The sequence below is a fragment of the Salvelinus sp. IW2-2015 genome, unplaced genomic scaffold (assembly GCF_002910315.2).
Source record: "Salvelinus sp. IW2-2015 unplaced genomic scaffold, ASM291031v2 Un_scaffold5310, whole genome shotgun sequence".
Taxonomy (NCBI): Eukaryota; Metazoa; Chordata; class Actinopteri; order Salmoniformes; family Salmonidae; genus Salvelinus; species Salvelinus sp. IW2-2015.
Window position 1 is genome coordinate 1 of NW_019946575.1, and position 18,762 is coordinate 18,762.

The 18,762-nt window shown below is 40.0% G+C and overlaps 1 protein-coding gene and 1 pseudogene across 1 annotated transcript; both read right to left on the reverse strand.

The window, feature by feature from the left end:
* Positions 1-5,125: 5,125 nt before the first annotated feature.
* On the reverse strand, positions 5,126-8,987 carry LOC112078143 (protein FAM8A1-like; annotated as a pseudogene).
* A 4,154-nt stretch (positions 8,988-13,141) lies between these two features.
* Positions 13,142-14,836, reverse strand: LOC112078144 (fatty acid-binding protein, adipocyte-like). Its single transcript, XM_024144464.2, has 4 exons — positions 14,688-14,836; positions 14,407-14,579; positions 14,181-14,282; positions 13,142-13,332 (listed from the first exon to the last, which is right to left on the reverse strand). Exons 1-4 carry the CDS (start codon positions 14,758-14,760, stop codon positions 13,267-13,269), a joined length of 414 nt encoding a protein of 137 aa, XP_024000232.1. The 5' UTR covers positions 14,761-14,836; the 3' UTR covers positions 13,142-13,266.
* Positions 14,837-18,762: the final 3,926 nt, after the last annotated feature.

The window sequence follows — 18,762 nt, forward strand, 5'->3', positions numbered from 1 at the left end:
ATGACATGCAACAGATTACTACCAACATCAGTGACGCACATTGATATTGTTAGATACAACATAGTGTAATTGATGTCTAGAAATCTTCCAGCAGCATGAGAATGCCACCTCCTTGTGCAGCATCCATATTTGGATAATGCCAAACACTCAATTAGCGAAGTATAGAACTTGGGAGCTGTTTATCACGATGTATTAAGTGTGTGTTTGATCCTCCCCACACCCGAGCCACCCCTGGAGATATCGCATGTCTTGTAGTAGTCTGAAGAATAAATATAGAAATATTACTCCGCGAAAGGTTAGCGTGAAAGCCGTAGGAGACGATATATAACAAAGAGTGAAGGAAAGTAACCGCCCCATTACTCTCAGATAAGAATCAAATGCATGTATACTATATGTAGTAGAGGATGAGCTCCCTGTCCATAAAAAACAAACTAGTACCCAGTCACGACTCAAATGAGTTTTGTGCATAAGTATCAACAATAATAATGGTTATTGAGCATGTATTATGAATGTTGTGTACTATGGTGACTTTAGAGAGATGCGCGGAACATACGTAGAAACTTTTCTAACTCCCTCTATAATATTCTCAGACTGACAGACACTCTAGTTTCAAAGTTCTCTGTCATGTCCTGGCTACTTCTGATGAATGATTATTACCTATTGTCCAGTTGTGGATACGACTCAATACTCTCTGAAACATGATCAAAGCCCTCAATCATGAGTCTCCGCCCTCTCTCTACATGTCAACCAAAGTCAGAGCTAGCTAGAAGAGAGATAACCGAACAGTCTCAAACTCCTCACAAATTACCCATCTATGAAATTCTGTTTGGTATATGACGCGTTCTTATATGAACTATTGACCACATCCGGGGGCCTAGTTTATATTTGTTGAGTTACCTCTAGATGTGAGTTCAAGATACAGGGATTAATAGAGAATTCTCGTACCTCTGAACCATTGCCAAAATGAATAAATTCTCATATCCTAGGCATTGATCACTTGTATTGAGATTGAACAGCGAGACTGAGAGTCCGGCGGAACGAAGATACATAGCACAATTCTAAGTACTCTAACTAACATAACCCTGGAAATTAATATAGATTTCTGATGACGTGTCAAAAGACATATAAAATAATCACTAATAAAAATATATTAATAAGCCTGAAACAAAGTACCCACATAATTTGTATTAAACACGAGTCTTCGTCGCTAGCCTCTGATATTGTCAATTACGACCACCGTACCCACCTCATAATGTGTCGAGAAATTAATTTCACAAGTGACATGCATGTCATGAAACATAATCTAAAATATAATCGATGTACCCATAATGCTATAATCAATACTGACAACTCTTATGATTGAAATTCCAACCAAGAGCTTCTCTGACATTATAAGTGCTACCTATAATTCGACATATTCCAGAACTTTCATAATATGAAGAGATATAATAAAGATTTTTGTAGACCCTGATCCCTCAGGGGCGTAATTACCTTGTGTCAAGAGCCCAACGTCTATGCATTACATTAGAGAAAACGTGACTATATACGCGTGATGAGGTCCTTGCTGAAGCCTTCTGTGAAAATCGACACAAATATGTCTAAATTTATCATATTCAACTAAACTTACCACGAAGATGAAGTGTCTCTATGGCCAAGGGTTACATCTTGAAGATTGACCTAGATACGCGATTTCCACAAGACCTATTGTGGAATGCTATTGGGAATAAGAGTCAGGCGAGAAAAATGGTAACCACCAAAGATATTTATGTCCTTACAACAAATCCCCATTTAAAGCTTGAAGAATGTAGAACACGATGGCTCGAGTCCTAATATAGCTTTCTTATTCCGATCGTCAGTGTTAGTCAAAGTGTTCATATTGTAAGCTAAGACTTGATTAGTTCGAGTCTTGCGGCAATCATCTGCTGAGTGGTTGACAACATGTAACATTTCTCTTCATTAAACCTTTTTTATTAGAATCCTCTATCAGACTTATAACAATTTTAATATTGGTTTACACTTCGAACCATGAACAAAAATATGAAAATGATGGGCCTAGTAATAGTACACCTGTTAAAAGTATAGTCAATGAACTTCTTACTAACATCAGCGACAAATACCCGAAGTCATAGACACTTTATTGTGCACTTCTCGCCAGCTGTAATTTCATCCCAAGGCATTTGACCTGTGTGCTCGCCCGTCTGCAATAACAATCGTAATGCCGAGCGAAAACTAAATACCCTGACAATGCCTCTGCCAGCATCACAGAGCTGCTATGATATTTCCTGTCCTAACGAATTCCGTCTACTATGGAGTTCTTAGTTCGATATTTTCTTTTGTCTAGGTTTTCTGTATTCTCCAGTATATGACGAACCCATTACAGGTGCTAATAGTGAGAGGGCAGCCTAATTTACCATGTGTCTTTGTGTCTGATATAAATGACTGCGTTTAAAACTTGAGCGCGTTATCGATCTGTGAGTAATTAGTTAAAAACGACTTTATGCTGTTCCCATGTCCGGTCGTCTCTTCGAGTGTTAGCTGTGCTCAGATCGAGTGCCAAGGAGTTGCGACCTTTCCTAGAGTACAATATGCCGTGGTCTCGTGAATTTTGAACGCTGAACTATTGAATCAAAGACTGCGCTACTGCCGTTTGAAATAATAATAATTCGTCAATTACTTTATTGCCATAATTAATTGTCATAAATGTAGGTATCTATCCCTGTGCGAAGTTATCTTCCAAACAGAATCTCCAGTAAGAAGCGCACGTGCCAAGACAGCAAACGCCACCTTATTGAGTACCCTCCCGGAATCTAGTTGTCTGCCAGACAACCGAGACTTTATCCGAATTAGTAGTTGTAATATATCGTCAAAAGTGTGTCTATACACCATTGAATTTTAAGATTTTTTTCCTCTCGGTGACGGGGAAAAACTAAAGAACGCCGAAAAGAAGTTACTTAGTTGTGTGTAGCGACTGACGTACATTCATGCAGTGCAGTTTTATCAAATTCACCTATGTTTCGTTGTTTTAAATTTGTGTGTTGCCCACCATAATTATACAATAACACACCGAAAATTACCATCTATATTCCTATACCCCAGGAAGACACAGCAAAAATTGCTTGACATCCAGATAACCCTTTACATAATCAAATCTTGCTCTAAATCAACTAACATAGTTGATATCCCTACGATTGCAATATAAACAATAGTGCAATAAACATCTATCTGAGATCTACACTTGAGATTTCCCTTCATAAACTTATCCAAGTACTTCGACCAACACAAAAGTAACCAAATAATACAACATAGCTAGACCAGCTGAAAATGCACTAGCTGGTTGTAGCCTTCCCTGGTTGCGTGATAAAACGTCGACATGGCAGAACTAGCGTATAGTGCCGAAGGGTGTTTCTTAGCCAATCAATGATTTATTAGCCAGGAGTAGGTGTCAACTCCGGTTCCGACCGAGGAGCCCATACTAGAGTACTTGGCATCCGTATGTAACTGGCGTCGTATTCTTCCTCGATGAGTTGAGTCAACAGTGTACTACTCTAATGTTGCACAAGGACAATATGTCAACGATCTCTCGGTACCATTCGTATGTGTGTGATCCCTACACTTCATAACAGTATACTCACTTCCTCTTGCGTATCAGATCGGATATATCCATACAAATGCACCATCTATCACTAGACCTGACCAAGTGAAATATCTAAGAACCATCTGCCATGACTGTCACATGGAATGTGAGAATCCCAAATTCATCTGCTTCAAGATAAATGGAGTCAATATAAAGTTTATATCATGAAGTTATAATTCGCATAATACAGTCTGCAAATTCAGACGCGACCGATTAACTGTACTGACCATCCCTCAACTATTACACTCACAGACTCATTTAACTAACGCATAAAAGAATTTACAACACAAATTACATGACATATTCATTAAATCATTACATGTGATGATAAATTGACAAATAAATCCTGGCTTCAGGTCATTTACCCGATCAACCACATCCTTTATTATTTATGTACTAGTCATACACCAGTTGGATAATTAATATGTTCAGCCTAGCAACTGAATAAAAAGATTCTTCCCTGAAGAAGTAACTTACATTTTATACCGGGCCTTTATAACGTGTTAACGTGCTTACTATGTAACCATAATTTTTATAATTATAAGCCAAATACTCTAACTTATATATGTATCTCTACAATTGTATATATCAGAGTCAATACATAGTCAATATATGCCAAACAACCAAATGACCACAGATTAACAATGTAGGAAAATGTACAGGTCTAAATCCTCCGCTCTAGCGTTTGCGACTAAAACAAGCGATAAACAAGACATTTTATCGATAGTGTCCCTAGCCCAGACTATCTCAATATACTGAATAACCACACCAAATTTAGACTCTCCATATAGTTCTCAGCGTGCACCATCCTTTCCAGTGTCACAACAATTTCCTTAATGTAGAATTCGACTCACGTTTGTCCTTTTCAGAGAATTCTGGCTTAAAAGTCACCCTTCCAGAATAGTTGCGGAGATCTTTTCAAACGGTAGAATTTCGGGGAAAAAACGCTGAATTTTGGGGAAATGTCCAGAATTGAAAGCCTATTGGCACCTCATATGGTAGTAGTATTTACTGACAGACACAATCAAAATACGTCCGCTTGAAGCACTCAAAATGTTTTCATCTCCGTGGCTAAATGGGTCATGGGTACATTTAGACAACAAGATGAGACCAATCATTAACTTACCCCTTAATTACTTGTTGAGTTCATTCTGCAGGCTGTTGTAAAACTGCTTAATGAAGTGATGGACAACAAACATGCCACTCACTCCAGCTTTCTGGTATTTGGTCAAGTATTTCATGTTACAAAGTTTAAGGAATAATTTAGATAGCGATTCAATTACACGACGGAAGTTCCAAACATAAATACATCCTAAGTAACAAAATTGTTTTTCCATGTTAGATCAGATAGTAAATCAACTGAAACACGTCATATGGGGCTCCTGAGTGGCGCAGCGGTCTATTGCACTGCATCTCAGTGCTGGAGGTGTCACTACAGACCCTGGTCGATTCCAGCTGCGATCACAACCGGACGTTAATGGGAGTCCCATAGGGCGGCGCGCGCGCAATGGGCCCAGCTTCGCCCGTGTTAGGGCTTGGCCGGGGTAGGCCGTCATTGTAAATAAGAATTTGTTCTTAACTGACTTGCCCTGGTTAAAGGTTAAATAAATATCCTCTTGAGCATTGAGATAATACACGTGAAAATTTATACTGAATCAGCCCAGGTGTTCTGTTATGTTAACAGATCCAAAATAAAGCTATTTTATAGTCTGATGACAACCAAAGAAGTGTCTAGTTGTAACCAGATAATGATTAGACAATAATCTACCCATAGTGCAGTGAGACGCGAGGGCAATGTCAACCAAACCATTAGCMTGTTGTGATTCTAGGAGTGTTGGATTGTTACCAAGCAATATCTTAAAATAAGCCAAATTATAAAACTGCATCAATATGCTGATAGGCTAAAACTACTAAATAACTATTCTCCCGTCTTCCACGTCCTCATCCTAGATATTACATTTTAATTTAATTAATTTTGAAAACCAAAGGCAATTAAATTAATAMATTTAATAACTTCTCCTGAAAAAAGTTGATTCCTCAGTGCTTCCTAACTGATCGGGTGCTAATTTGCATACTACCATTGCACAAATCTAAAAAGGTAGAACGTATTCCTCCTCTGAAAAACAACCAGAGTACAGTAGTTGAGAAACAAGAGATGGTTCTAGAAACTCTGACGTCATATAGAAGAGCTGTGAGAGGGACCTAGATACTGATGATGTCATACTGTATTTTCTGTCTTCAGGCTTATGCAGAGCTTTCGCCTCCCCTCATCGTTTTTGCAGAGTGGTTCCCAGTTCAGTTGTCTCCCCATAGCCTAGTGACACTAGGCTGCCTTAGTGCTGGAGTAGTGGTGTCACTTTCAAYCGGAGGACGGACTCACTGTAATGGATGGAACGGAATTKATGGTTTCMATGTGTTTGATACCATTCCATTCACTCCACTCCAGCYATTATTATGARACGTCCTCCCCTCACCAGCCTCCTCTGTACTGCAGGGTTGAGAGCAACATGTACCTCTTCAAATTAAATAGTAGCCAGGTCCCAGCCAGGCTTTAGCTTGGCCTTAACCAATCAGAATGGTCACCAGGCTTTAGCTTGGCCTTAACCAATCAGAATGGTCATCTGGCTCCGGTGCGCTTGACAACGATAGTGCCAGCCACCATGTCATACACAGTCCTGTTGTGTTGGAAGAAGAAGACCGTGATGAAGGCTGGGAACAAGAAGGCAATGGAGAAGTTTTTGTTCAAGGCTCGGACTGTCGATCTGAAGAGGGACACAGGAACAAGACGTGTGAAAGTCACGGAGATGATTAAAACAACAACGATGAGAGCAGAACATCAAGGGACTTCATCTAATGGCCAGATTGTCATGTTTCACCTCATCACCACTTCAAAAATCAAGTGTCAAAATAACCAAATGAGCTGGTTTATTATTTCACAACACGTGGATTGATGAGAGGGTTGGTGTTGGTGTGATCCACTACTTACGCAGAGAGAGTGACGTTAGTGGCAGGCACCACGAGGACCCGGTTGGGTTGAACCAGGACAGAGGAATCACAGTGATCACTCTGAGACCAATGAGAAACTTCCCCGGAGTGGCGCCCCCTGCTCCCCAGATACACACAATCTGACAGGAGACAACCAATCAAAAAAACCGTACTATCAACAGAGGGAACTTGTATTTGCAGACAGAGAGGAGAAACATGATCAAATACACAGAATCCATATCAAAGAGTTAAAACACAAATCACACTGCAACTTCAGGACAAAGACGGACACATCAGCACACTGCAACTTCAGGACAAAGAACATCAAGGGTCATTTCACAGCCCAGAGACATTTAAGCAGAAAATAAAAACATTCCATGTAATTTCTGTTCATAGTAGCAGTTTGATTTGTCACCTGACCTCATAGAAACACACTAGTATCCGGTAGACCAGGGCGACCAGCATCATCTTCTGTAGTTCTTCCATGGACGTGTCTTCATCTATTTCCTCCACAATGAAATGCATGGCAAACTTGGAAATGTCCCTGAAAGAAAAATACAAATTATTCTTCAATCATGACTATATACAGTAGGTATGCTATGCATGCTACAAATTATTCTTCATTAATATATACAGAAGTTATGCATGCTACAAATTATTCTTCAATCAACTATATACACAGTAGTTATGCACGCAAAAAATGATTCTTCAATCATAACTATATACACAGTAGGCATGGACTAATCTTTACCATCACCGATGGAGTGCAAAACATATCAATTTCTAGGATGTTGAAATAAAATACTATTCCCTGTAGTGCACTACTTTTTGGGGCCAATGGGGGGCCCATAGAGGGGGGGCCCATAGAGGGGGCCCCAATAGAGCTCTGGTCTAAAGGAATGCACTATAGGGAATAGAAGAACAGAAACATTTGTATTAAACTAAACTCACTTCATCCCACTCAGATGCATRATGCTGAGAATAATAGTTGCTTTGATGAARAACAGAATGAAGAAATCCACCATTTCAGCCATGAACCTTTGAAGAGGAGAGGGGATACTGTATTCTCGACCTGCAAACACATACAACACATTTACATTTTAGTCATTTAGCAGACGCCAGGGGTTACCAAACTCTTTCCATTCGGGAACCCCCTTCCAGCGTTGAGGAACATCCCAGGCCACCCCTGTGCGTGCACACGCCATGTCTATTTCTGTGGGCACAAGCAATGTTCATGACACAAACTGTTCACACCCCTCTTGTTGGTGGAGAGAATTTTGCAGGTTTAAAGCTTATTTCCTGCAATTCTACACATTTTGTCATGTGGTGCAAAGAAAATGTTGCCGTTTTAAAGSACATTTTCTTGGAATTATATACACTTTGCCATGTCTAATGTGAATTCATGTGATATTTGAGTGACCAAAGTTGCCGACCCAAAGTTTGGGAACCACTGATTTAGCAGATGCTTTTATCCAGAGCATCTTCATGAGTAAAAACATTTTCATATTGATTTTCTGTACTGGTCCCCCATGGGGATCAAACCCACAACCCTGGTGCTGCAAGCACCATGCTCTACCAAATGAGCCACAGACGTCGCCAACACATTCTTTGATGATGGTCATTGTCCTTCAAGAGGAAATTCCTTGTTTCAAAAATGTTAATATGCCTAGGTTGGGAGTCTTTAGCAACCCTGGCCTATAACAGATGAGCTTATGGTTTGAACTTTAGCAGACCACAGAGGGCACTATTTTCATAATTCATCACTGTAACAGGCCTGTCATGTTGCTTTATCTCAAACACTTATTTAGCTATATAGCTAACGTTATCATATTAAACACATTAACCAAATACAATAATAACAACATCTGTGTCTGATAGCTACCTGGCCGTTGTGCATTGCCGTTCTGTTGTGGTTGTTGTTGCGCTGGTACTGAAGTGGACACAGCACCACTCCCAGCCGTTTCCCCAGGCGGAATTCCAGCCGCGGGGATGGCGGTTGGATACGTCGACAAGGGGAGTCCAAATGGATTATTGTACCAGTTCTGGGCATCAAAATTAGGGAAATCCGCTGGCCAGACGGGTGCAGTGAATGGTTGCACTGGTTGCGGTGCAAAATACGGAGAAGACACTGCCAGCCAACTTTGCCAGTTCACATATGCCGTGTAGTACTGCCACATCCACCCCTGCAACTTTTCACAGTACTCCGAGGTTGTACGTGTTTCGACAGTGCCCTTTCCACTTTCCGAAGTGTCTTGGTGACGTAATTTCAGCGTATTTTCGCCGATATCTAGCTTCTCTCTAATATTAAAAGACATGTTTTTCTTATCGACTTGTCTGTTTGTGTTCTCCAAATCAGCCATGTTTAACGCCGACGTCACATCCGGAARGATGTTTCCATTTCCGTGAAGAAAATATAGGATTTCTGGAAAAACATAATTACTGTGATAATAATTGCAAATATTTTGCGAGTAAGCTGTATTCAAAGAGGTAAACAATATCGATGATAAAACAATCACTCACAGCAACATTTCATAAAATAAATCGTTTCGTCATCCCATTCCCAGCCTGGCCGAAATTAACACCGTGCACTTCTATGTACCACTAGGGCGCAGCACTGCTACCCTTATAGTGAAAGACGCAGAGCATTGGAAATACACTGACTAGCCTTCTGTACYATATAGTATTATTGACTGTTCTTCACTCCAATCACAATGAATTAGACTATGGTCTTTAGTTCCAAACCCATCACTATACTATATTATTTTCACCTATCCTGTTTTCAGATCATTGCCAAAGAATGACCAGAGAAAGAGAGGAGATCTTTGTTCCATTAAGGTCTGGTATATCCTTGAAATGACTTACATCTCACACCTTCAATGGATGACTGGGGGTGCAGTGTGCACCACCTTGTCCTGCAAATCTCCCACTGTCTGTATATTGTATATAGCAATAGTAGGCTATTTAGCCACTCAGTGTTTTTTGCACTTTGAGAATTGTGAAATTGAATGCATCTGATATGCCCTCTATTTCCACCACTACTGCTTTTCTTAACGTTTTACAGCAGGCAAACAGTTAATAAGTTAAATTACATTACAGCCTTCATCTCAGAATTCCTTAGCCAAGTAATTTCCAAGAACTTGCCAATCAGTTCTTTGATGCCTCAAAATAAAATAAATCTGTTCAAAGGACCCCTGCCACTACCACAGCGTCKAAAGAAAAATCTGAGGCACAAGGCCATTTTCAAAGAGCTGCCTTAAGTAAGCTTAACCTAAACAACAATGTGGTTATTCAGCCGGAACAATCGGACACTCAGGGTTCCGTCGTTCTTTGGCAGATCAGATCGTAATAGAAAGTCCCTGAATGTGTTCTCATGATACAGGGGACTGGTAAGTTGAGTAGGGGTGGACAAGGGACTGGTAAGTTGAGTAAGGATGGACAGGGGACTGGTAAGTTAAGTAGGGGTGGAGAGGGGATATAGTAAGGAGAAGAAAAGGGAAAATGGAGCGAAAGAGTAACAAAAATGTCAGAGGAGTGTGTGCAAATGTGTGTGTGTGTGTGCGTGCGTGCGTGTGTGTGTGCGTATATATGTGCGTGTGTGTCCTTGGTTTTATTCAACTTGGCTAGGTCAGCTTTCAGTAATCAGGACAGATTGCTGCAGGAGCAGGCTGCAAGAGCACCACCCATGGTCATAATCATTCACTAAAACCCCCAAATCTTTYGGAGAATTTGGCCCCAACCTACTGCCCCAGAAAGCCCTAATTAAAGGAATTAGGTGCACTTGCTTGGACTGGAAGTCTGTGTCTGTGTCCTAAATGGCACCCTATTCCCTATTTAGTGCATTTCTTTTGACCAGAGCCCTATGGACCCCCCTATGGGCCCTCGTCAAAAGTAGTGCACTATATAGGGAATTGGCTGCCATTTGGGATGAAGTCTTTGCATCCACAACAATAAGCCTGTTACAGATGAGAGGTCACAACGTAGACCTTAAACTGGGATTTGGCCTCCCCTCTAGACCTCCCCATACACCCCCAGCCACTCTGATACTACGTCTGCCTCAAATGGCACCCTATTCCCGTTATAGTGCACTTATGACCAGGACCCATAGAGGGGCCCATAGGGCTGTGGTCAAGTAGTACACTATATAGTAAATAGGGTGCCATTTGGGACGTACCCTAGGACATCACATTCCATATAAATTGTCCTTTTGTGTTTGACTAACAACAGCATACCAAGGGACCCCATGACATTTACTCCTCAGTTGTAACCCTGCTGGTTTCAAAGTATGTGCAAGACAGTGTGAGCTTTTTGATCCAATAGTTATGTGCATACTTGATACATTTGGCAAACACAATGTTCGAGGAATAGGTTGGTCTTGGTTTTCAAGAAACACTCCCAGATGTGTTGACTGAACTATCAAGTGTGTGTGTGTGTGTGTGTGTGTGTGTGTGTGTGTGTGTGTGTGTGTGTAACCAACTAACTTGCAACTGTAGTGACGCTATCATGACAAATCAACACTTAGTTTCAAAAAGCACATGATATCATGTGTGAAAAATCTGACCATGAAGCAAAAGACAGTTGGTCTTCTCTCAAGGTCTGCATCCCAAATGACACCCGATTCCCTTTATAGTGCATTGGGCTCTGGTCAAAAGTAGTGCACTATGCAGGGAATAGGGGGACATTTGTGATGCAGAAGGTTAAGGTTTACAATTGCATCTCAACCCAGAGCCAGATACAAAAAGGTGCTTGTCATTCATTTATCAGTCTAGCTCCATTAGGCAGCAACAGCAATGCTAATCCAGTGGTATTACAACTTTAATACTCAAAACTTACTCCGTTCATGAACAAGAGACTGTTAATGCTGTGTTCGTAACCAAGTGGGAGGTGGGATGTTACCAGTTGTGAAGCCATAAATACCAGTTGGATGCATTCACGTGCTTTGAACTTGTTGAGGAACGCTGATTGGCTAATGGCCAACAAGCTACGTAAACCATAATCTAACTTCAGAGGTCCGCATGTGGGAGAAGTGGGAGCTCAGGATGATAGTTTCCCACTAGTAATTACCAGTTGGAAAGGCGTTCAAATGGATTTTCCCCCAGTCGTATGTGGTAAATTCCCACTTAGTTACGTACGCAGCAGAAGGCGTCAGGCATCATATGTCKAATGGGTGCTGGAAGGCTATGAAGAGGGCTGGACAGTACTCCCTCTAGCATTGTGCATTCTTATTGGATGTGACATTTTTGGGACCTGTTGACAATGAGCTCATTTGGACTAATCTTTCTGGGAGATTTCTGTATTTGGTGGTTAGCCCAAAACAATAGGGCGATATTGGTCAGTCTTATGGGAGATGGCATAACCTTTACTTTTTGGACTACATGACTCTACCCAGATGAGCACCCCATTCCATAGAAGCACCGGCACATCTAAACCTCTGACAAACTTAACTTTGTCTTGAAATGTCACAATTTCTGGTCTTGGGTCTACATACTAACCTGTCAGCTGTTAGGGCTAATTTATCCCAGAGGTAGGCCTACAACAGAACAGACAAACCAGAATAAGTACTATGTAGAATGTAAGCCAATGATTTATTTTTTTTATTTTTTTTTATTTTAAATAGTCAACTTGGCACCTGTACTTGTAGTTTGAGAATTTTAAATTTTGGCACCCAGCCTGGGTAAGCTTGTGATTTCCCACCCACGATGAATGGATTCAGCAAGTGTCCTACTGTAAGTTCATTTGCATTTATTAATCCCAAATGGAACCAAAGTTGACAAGGGCCCTTAAGGCTTGTGAAAACTAGTGCACTATAAAGCTAACAGGGTGCCATTTAGGACACATCCAAGTGAGATGAAACTTTCAAGTAGGACCTTTCCTAGAGACACTTGGAACAAACGGCAATGATGCAGTCATAACAGCAGCACTACCACTGGGCAGACCACTTGTCCCAGTAATCAAATTCAGAAGCACCTGWATGGKGCTGAAAAGTTTACAGCATAGAACAGTCCTAAATGGGCAAAGAAATGCTCACAGGTTTTAAAGTTCAGTAATATATAATTAGCAGCAGCAAGCCAAATATGAAGGCATCCAGGGTTTAGTTTCCATGCCACTGCTCAGACAATTGTGGCAATACTTKGTGTGCCTCAGTGGTTTAGGAATGGTGATAGCACAATAAAAATAATTTCCCCCCACTAGTCAGTCATGTAATTTTTGCTTAATATTGTAGACAAAAGGTCAATTTTGGACATTCTATTTGGTCACCAGTCCTCAAAATAGGTACATTGTGAAATCAATGTATTTTGCAGTGAACACTTAGTGTATCGCACTCAAGAGCAAGCTAACATTAATTTATTGGAGAAAAATTGATACTGAAATGTGTGTAATGTTAGCACCACCTACAACCAAGGTACTCAGGATAGACCTTCAGAGATTTGCCCGTTTGTAAGCCACATGGATTAAGCTCAATGAATAGGCCTCAGCCTCCAAACTGGCCTACATATTGCAATGAAGGAAATACCACTTTTCACAAAGGAGAACAATTGACTTTATTGAAAGCTTCATGGGATTTTGGTACCAATTGAGTAGTCAGTGAATTTAACATGGTAGGTATTGGACAGATAATATGCATGTTTTTGATTTGCTGGGTCTTCAATTCAGCAATCTGGAATCACACCTTTCTCATAGGTCCTTAGCGCCACCACGTCATCCATTACACATTTCTGGAAAAGAGCAGTACATGCTTTAGGTCATGCAATGACACCACATGTCAGAACTTAAAACTCAAAATGTAATGACACATTCAGTGCGCAGTGATGAACAAACCACCAAATCATCCTGAGTGCGTCAGTTAGTCGTTCCACTAAAAACTGCAGTCTGAATGAGCCAAACCATGTTAACTTCCTATAAACTGAAGGGCATCATCAGATAAGCTAAATGTGACAGGGTAGGAGTTAAAACGTCAAATATAAAAAGGGAACTGACAATGTTGGGCAATGAATAGAGCATAGATAAGTTAACAGGTTTTATACAACGATGTATGCAGGCACCTTAGTACTCAATCATAAAATATATGTTGGAATCTATATTAATTTATTCTATGACAGACACTTTTACATTATGTGAGCTAAATAGTGCATTATAAAATACTTTAAGGAACCTGTTACTGTCCCCACTACACCCCTCCCCCCCAAAATCAGTAATCCCGGGTTTATGTAAATCATTGGTTTTATTAGCATTCTCGATGACAGATTAATCCTTTAGTTGAAAAAAGTAGCGTGTTGCACATGACTGCAAGTGCTTATCAAACCCCGTTTCCCAGCCAAAATTATAAAGGACATTTTGAACACGTCCGTGCGTAAAAACGCGTTCCATCCTTGCTGGTACCCCGGGAGAACGCAATTTGCAAGAGATGGATGACAACGTGTATTGCATAATGATGATAACATGCAACATTGAACAATATTGCAATATCAAGCATGGACATATTCCAAAATAGGCGTATCAAAAAGGCATATTTTATGTCCAACCAAGCAGAGAAGGGAAAAGCAATCAAGATATTAAACCTTACCGCAATCAATTTTCCATCTTGCAACTCCCGCTCGAGCGTGGTAGTCTTGCCGTCCCATGTCTGTTTTTGCACCAGTTTTCCGTTCTCAAAGGTCACCAGAGTCTGGAAATAGATAAGTGTCAAGAGGGCACAACTCAATCAAGTTTTAAAAAATAAATAGAAAAGTCAATTGGAAAACACACTACTGTGACAACCGGCATGTCTATGGTGTGGATTCTGCACCCACCTTGGTTTTCCTGTCATCTGCAGTCATCTCGTCGAATTCTTCATTCAATTTAAACTTGGTCTCTGTGGTTTTGAAAGTGCTCTGGGATTTCATTGATATTACACCGTCTTCGATGCTGAAGAGCAAATTGGGCTTCGCCATATTCCCCATCTGCCGAGTAGCAAAGCCCACACCTGTGAAACAAACGGATATTTATCTAGCAAACTTTTGTAAGGTTCTAGATCTACATGCAACATAGTCTTTAATTAAAAACAGCYTTATTTTAARAGGTAAGACTTTACCTATTGCCTTCATATATTCATCAAAATTCTCGCTGGAAGTCATCTTCCAAGTTCCAATGAATGCCTCGACCATGTTGTAAATTTTAGCTAATCGCTACACAAACCACGTTAACTCACACTGCTTCGACTCTGCAATAATACATCTGGGCCCGTTGTCATATTTGAAGCCTCCCCTAGCACGTGCTTACCCATGCAAGCCAATCAAGTGCTATAACTGGTGCTTCCATGGAAACGGAGASGATKAGGGGCGGGGWATAAATTATATTCGGGCAGGGGCACAGACTGCACTGTCTTTGGCAGGGGTCTTCAACCTTTTCTTACCCARAGACCCCCCTGCCAGGCAAACCGGAGACCAAGGAAMSCCAATCACATGTTAGCAAAAATATATTTAAAAACATCACGTACTGTATCTTGTCTTATCATCAGGTGAATGACAATGTCAAGGAGAAGTAATCAACATTTTCAAATGAATAGATTTGGTAGATAGTTTTGACCTCAACACATGATAGCCTAATTGGAAGAGAACGTGTAAATCCTAACATAGCCAATTAGCTAGAAAGGTAACTCCAAAACATTTTCGCTMAGAGCAGCTGTTTAGCTGGTAAAACAGAGATTAAAGACAACAAGGATGTGTTGGCAAAAATGAATGTACACGTCAAGAAAGCCTACCAGCAGCCAGCGGCTCTTGAAGCRATGGCAGCCTATTCCAGGCGCTCTTTGAAAGTGTGATTTGCTCAATATTAGGAATTGGAGAAAGAAAACATACACAATTATAAAATAATATATTCTCCTCTTTTCTACTGTGGGTACGTAATACACATTTAGTTTATACCATTATTGCTAGCGATATTCATAAAAACATAAAATAAATACAAATACTTTTCACTTTTTTATTTATTTTAATATACATGTATACACTACCCTTCAAAAGTTTGGGGTCACTTAGAAATGTCCTTGTTTGTGAAAGAAAAGCAATTTTTTTGCACATTAAAATAACATAAAATTGATCAGAAATACAGTGTAGACATTGTTAACGTTGTAAATGACTATTGTAGCTGGAAACGGCAGAAGTTTTATGGAATATCTACATAGGCGTACAGAGGCCCATTATCAGCAACCATCACTCCTGTGTTCCTATGGCATGTTGTGTTAGCTAATCCAAGTATATAATTTGAAAAGGCTAATTGATCATTAGAAAACCCTTTTGCAATTATGTTAGCACAGCTCAAAACTGTTGTGATGATTAAAGAAGCAATAAAACTGTCATTCTTTAGACTAGTTGAGTGTCTGGAGCATCATCATTTGAGTGTCTGGAGCATCATCAAAATGGCCAGAAACAAAAACCTTTCTTCTGAAATTCTATTCTTGTTCTGAGAAATGAAGGCTATTCCATGTGAGAAATTGCCAAGAAACTGAAGATCTCGTACAACGCTGTGTACTACTCCCTTCRCAGAACAGCGTGAACTGGCTCTAACTGGAATAGAAAGAGGAGTGGGAGGCCCCGGTGCACAACTGAGAAGAGGACAAGTACATTAGAGTGTCTAGTTTGAGAAACAGACGCCTCACAAGTCCTCAACTGGCAGCTTCATTAAATAGTACCCGCAAAACACCAGTCTCAACGTCAACAGTGAAGAGGCCGGGATGCTGGCCTTCTAGGCAGAGTTGCAAAGAAAAAGCCATATCTCAGACTGGCCAATAAAAKATTAAGATGGGCAAAGAACACAGACACTGGACAGAGGAGCYCCACGGTGGAGGTGTCATAATACCYATTAAACTTGGAGGTCAAACAGGGAAATGGTTCCAAATGTTTTTCCACCATTCATTTTTCCCATAGGGGATTTTAGAAACACTTAAAATAAAGGGCTGTGTATCGTGTAGACTTACCCTGGCGTGATGTTTTGATAACCATGTCAATCAAGTTCGGACAAGGTGACTTTTATCAATRTATTCTTCTCTATTTGCTCTCAGATTCTAAAATGCTAATTAGCATCAAACTAGACATCAAATCAAATCAAACTTTATTTGTCACATGCACCGAATACAACAAGTGTAGACTTTACCGTGAAATGCTTACTTACAAGCCCTTAACCAACAGTGCAGTTCAAGAAGAGTTAAGAAAATATTTACCAAGTAGACTAAAATAAAAAGTAATAAATCAAAGTAACACAATAAGAATAACAATAACGAGGCTATATACAGGGGGCACCGGTACCGAGTCAGTGTGCGGGGGTACAGGTTAATTGAGGTAATTTGTAGATGTACTGTAGGTGGGGGTGAAGTGACTATGCATAGATAATAAAAGGCGAGTAGTAGCAGTGTACAAAAAGGAAGGGGGGGTCAATGTAATTTGTCCGGTGGCGGGCGATTTTATTAATTGTTCAGCAGTCTTATGGCTTGGGGGTGGAAGCTGTTGAGGAGCCTTTTTTWAATTTWAATTTTAATTTCACCTTTATTTAACCGGGTAGACTAGTTGAGAACAAGTTCTCATTTGCAACTGCGACCTGGCCAAGATAAAGCAAAGCAGTTCGACACATACAACAACACAGTTACACATAGAATAAACAAACATACAGTCAATAATACAGTAAAAAAAAGTATGTATACAGCATGTGGAAATGAGGTAGGATAAGGGAGGTAAGGCAATAAATAGGCCATGGTGGCGAAGTAATTACAATATAGCAATTAAACACTGGAATGGTAGATGTGCAGAAGATGAATGAGCAAGTAGAGATACTGGGGTGCAAAGGAGCAAGATAAATGAATAAATGGTATGGGGATGAGGTAKTTGGGTGGGCTATTTACAGATGGGCTATGTACAGGTGCAGTGATCTGTGAGCTGCTCTGACAGCTGGTGCTTAAAGCTAGTGAAGGAGATATGAGTCTCCAGCTTCATCTTTTGGTCCTAGACTCGGTATCATGCAAGACTACAAATCCTGCACGTCATCTGTAGCTGACMTCTTTGCTAACAGGTATTGTGTCAATTTAAAATGTGCACAAGACAGTTCACAGATTTGTCAATTTAAATACAATTTTCCAATTTATTCATCTATTCATTACTACATTTAGCTAACATTAGATAGCTAATCCAGAGATTCTTACCTTTGCTTCGTTTCAGCAGTCCCGTCCAGATCATCATGGCATATGTAGTTCTTTATGATAGACACATTAGCCACTAATTAGCATTTCATTTTTTGGGGTGGTAAATACAGGCAAATGTATTGATAAAAGTCACCTTGTCCCAGAGAGATTTACACAGTTATCAAAAATCACGCCAGGGTTACACCAAACACAACTCTTGTTTTAAGTGTTTCTAAAATCCCCTATGGGAAAAATTAATGGTGGGGAAATTATTGGAACCATTTCCTTGATTGACCGCTAGTTTTTATGGGTATTATGACTCATCCTGGGGTACTTTATCTCCACCCTGCAAATTCTATTAAATTCTGTTATATTCTTTTCTATTCTATTTTGTTTTGTTCTGTTCTATTCTTTTCTATTCTTTTCTGTTCTGTTCTGTTCTGTTCTATTCTGTTCTGTTCTATTCTGTTCTGTTCTATTCTGTTCTGTTCTATTCTGTTCTATTCTTTTCTATTCTTTTCTATTCTATTCTATTCTATTCTATTCTATTCTGTTCTGTTCTGTTCTATTCTTTTCTATTCTATTCTATTCTATTCTATTCTGTTATGTTCTGTTCTGTTCTATTCTTTTGTAAAGCAGTGAGGTCCATTGAGCCAGCAGATGGAGCCAATGAACACCATATTGAACGACATTCCACGTCTTTATTTATTTTTTCACAGAAAAACTCCATATTTTCATCCAACAAAGTTTGTGTGACTGAGTAACAGATTGTAAAGAACAGGAGAGGGAAGAGAACTCTTGAGGGACCTGCATGGTTACTGCTATTAACATGATTCTCCTTTATGTACGCTGAACACTTCATGACTCCAGGTCCAATAAAATACATTTCAAAATAGCTTTTTGAAGTTGTGTGATTGTATGTTCATAAATGGTAGAATATGGCTCTTTTTTCATTTCCTGAAAAGTTTCAGTTTTGGAGATATTATGTTTTTATTTT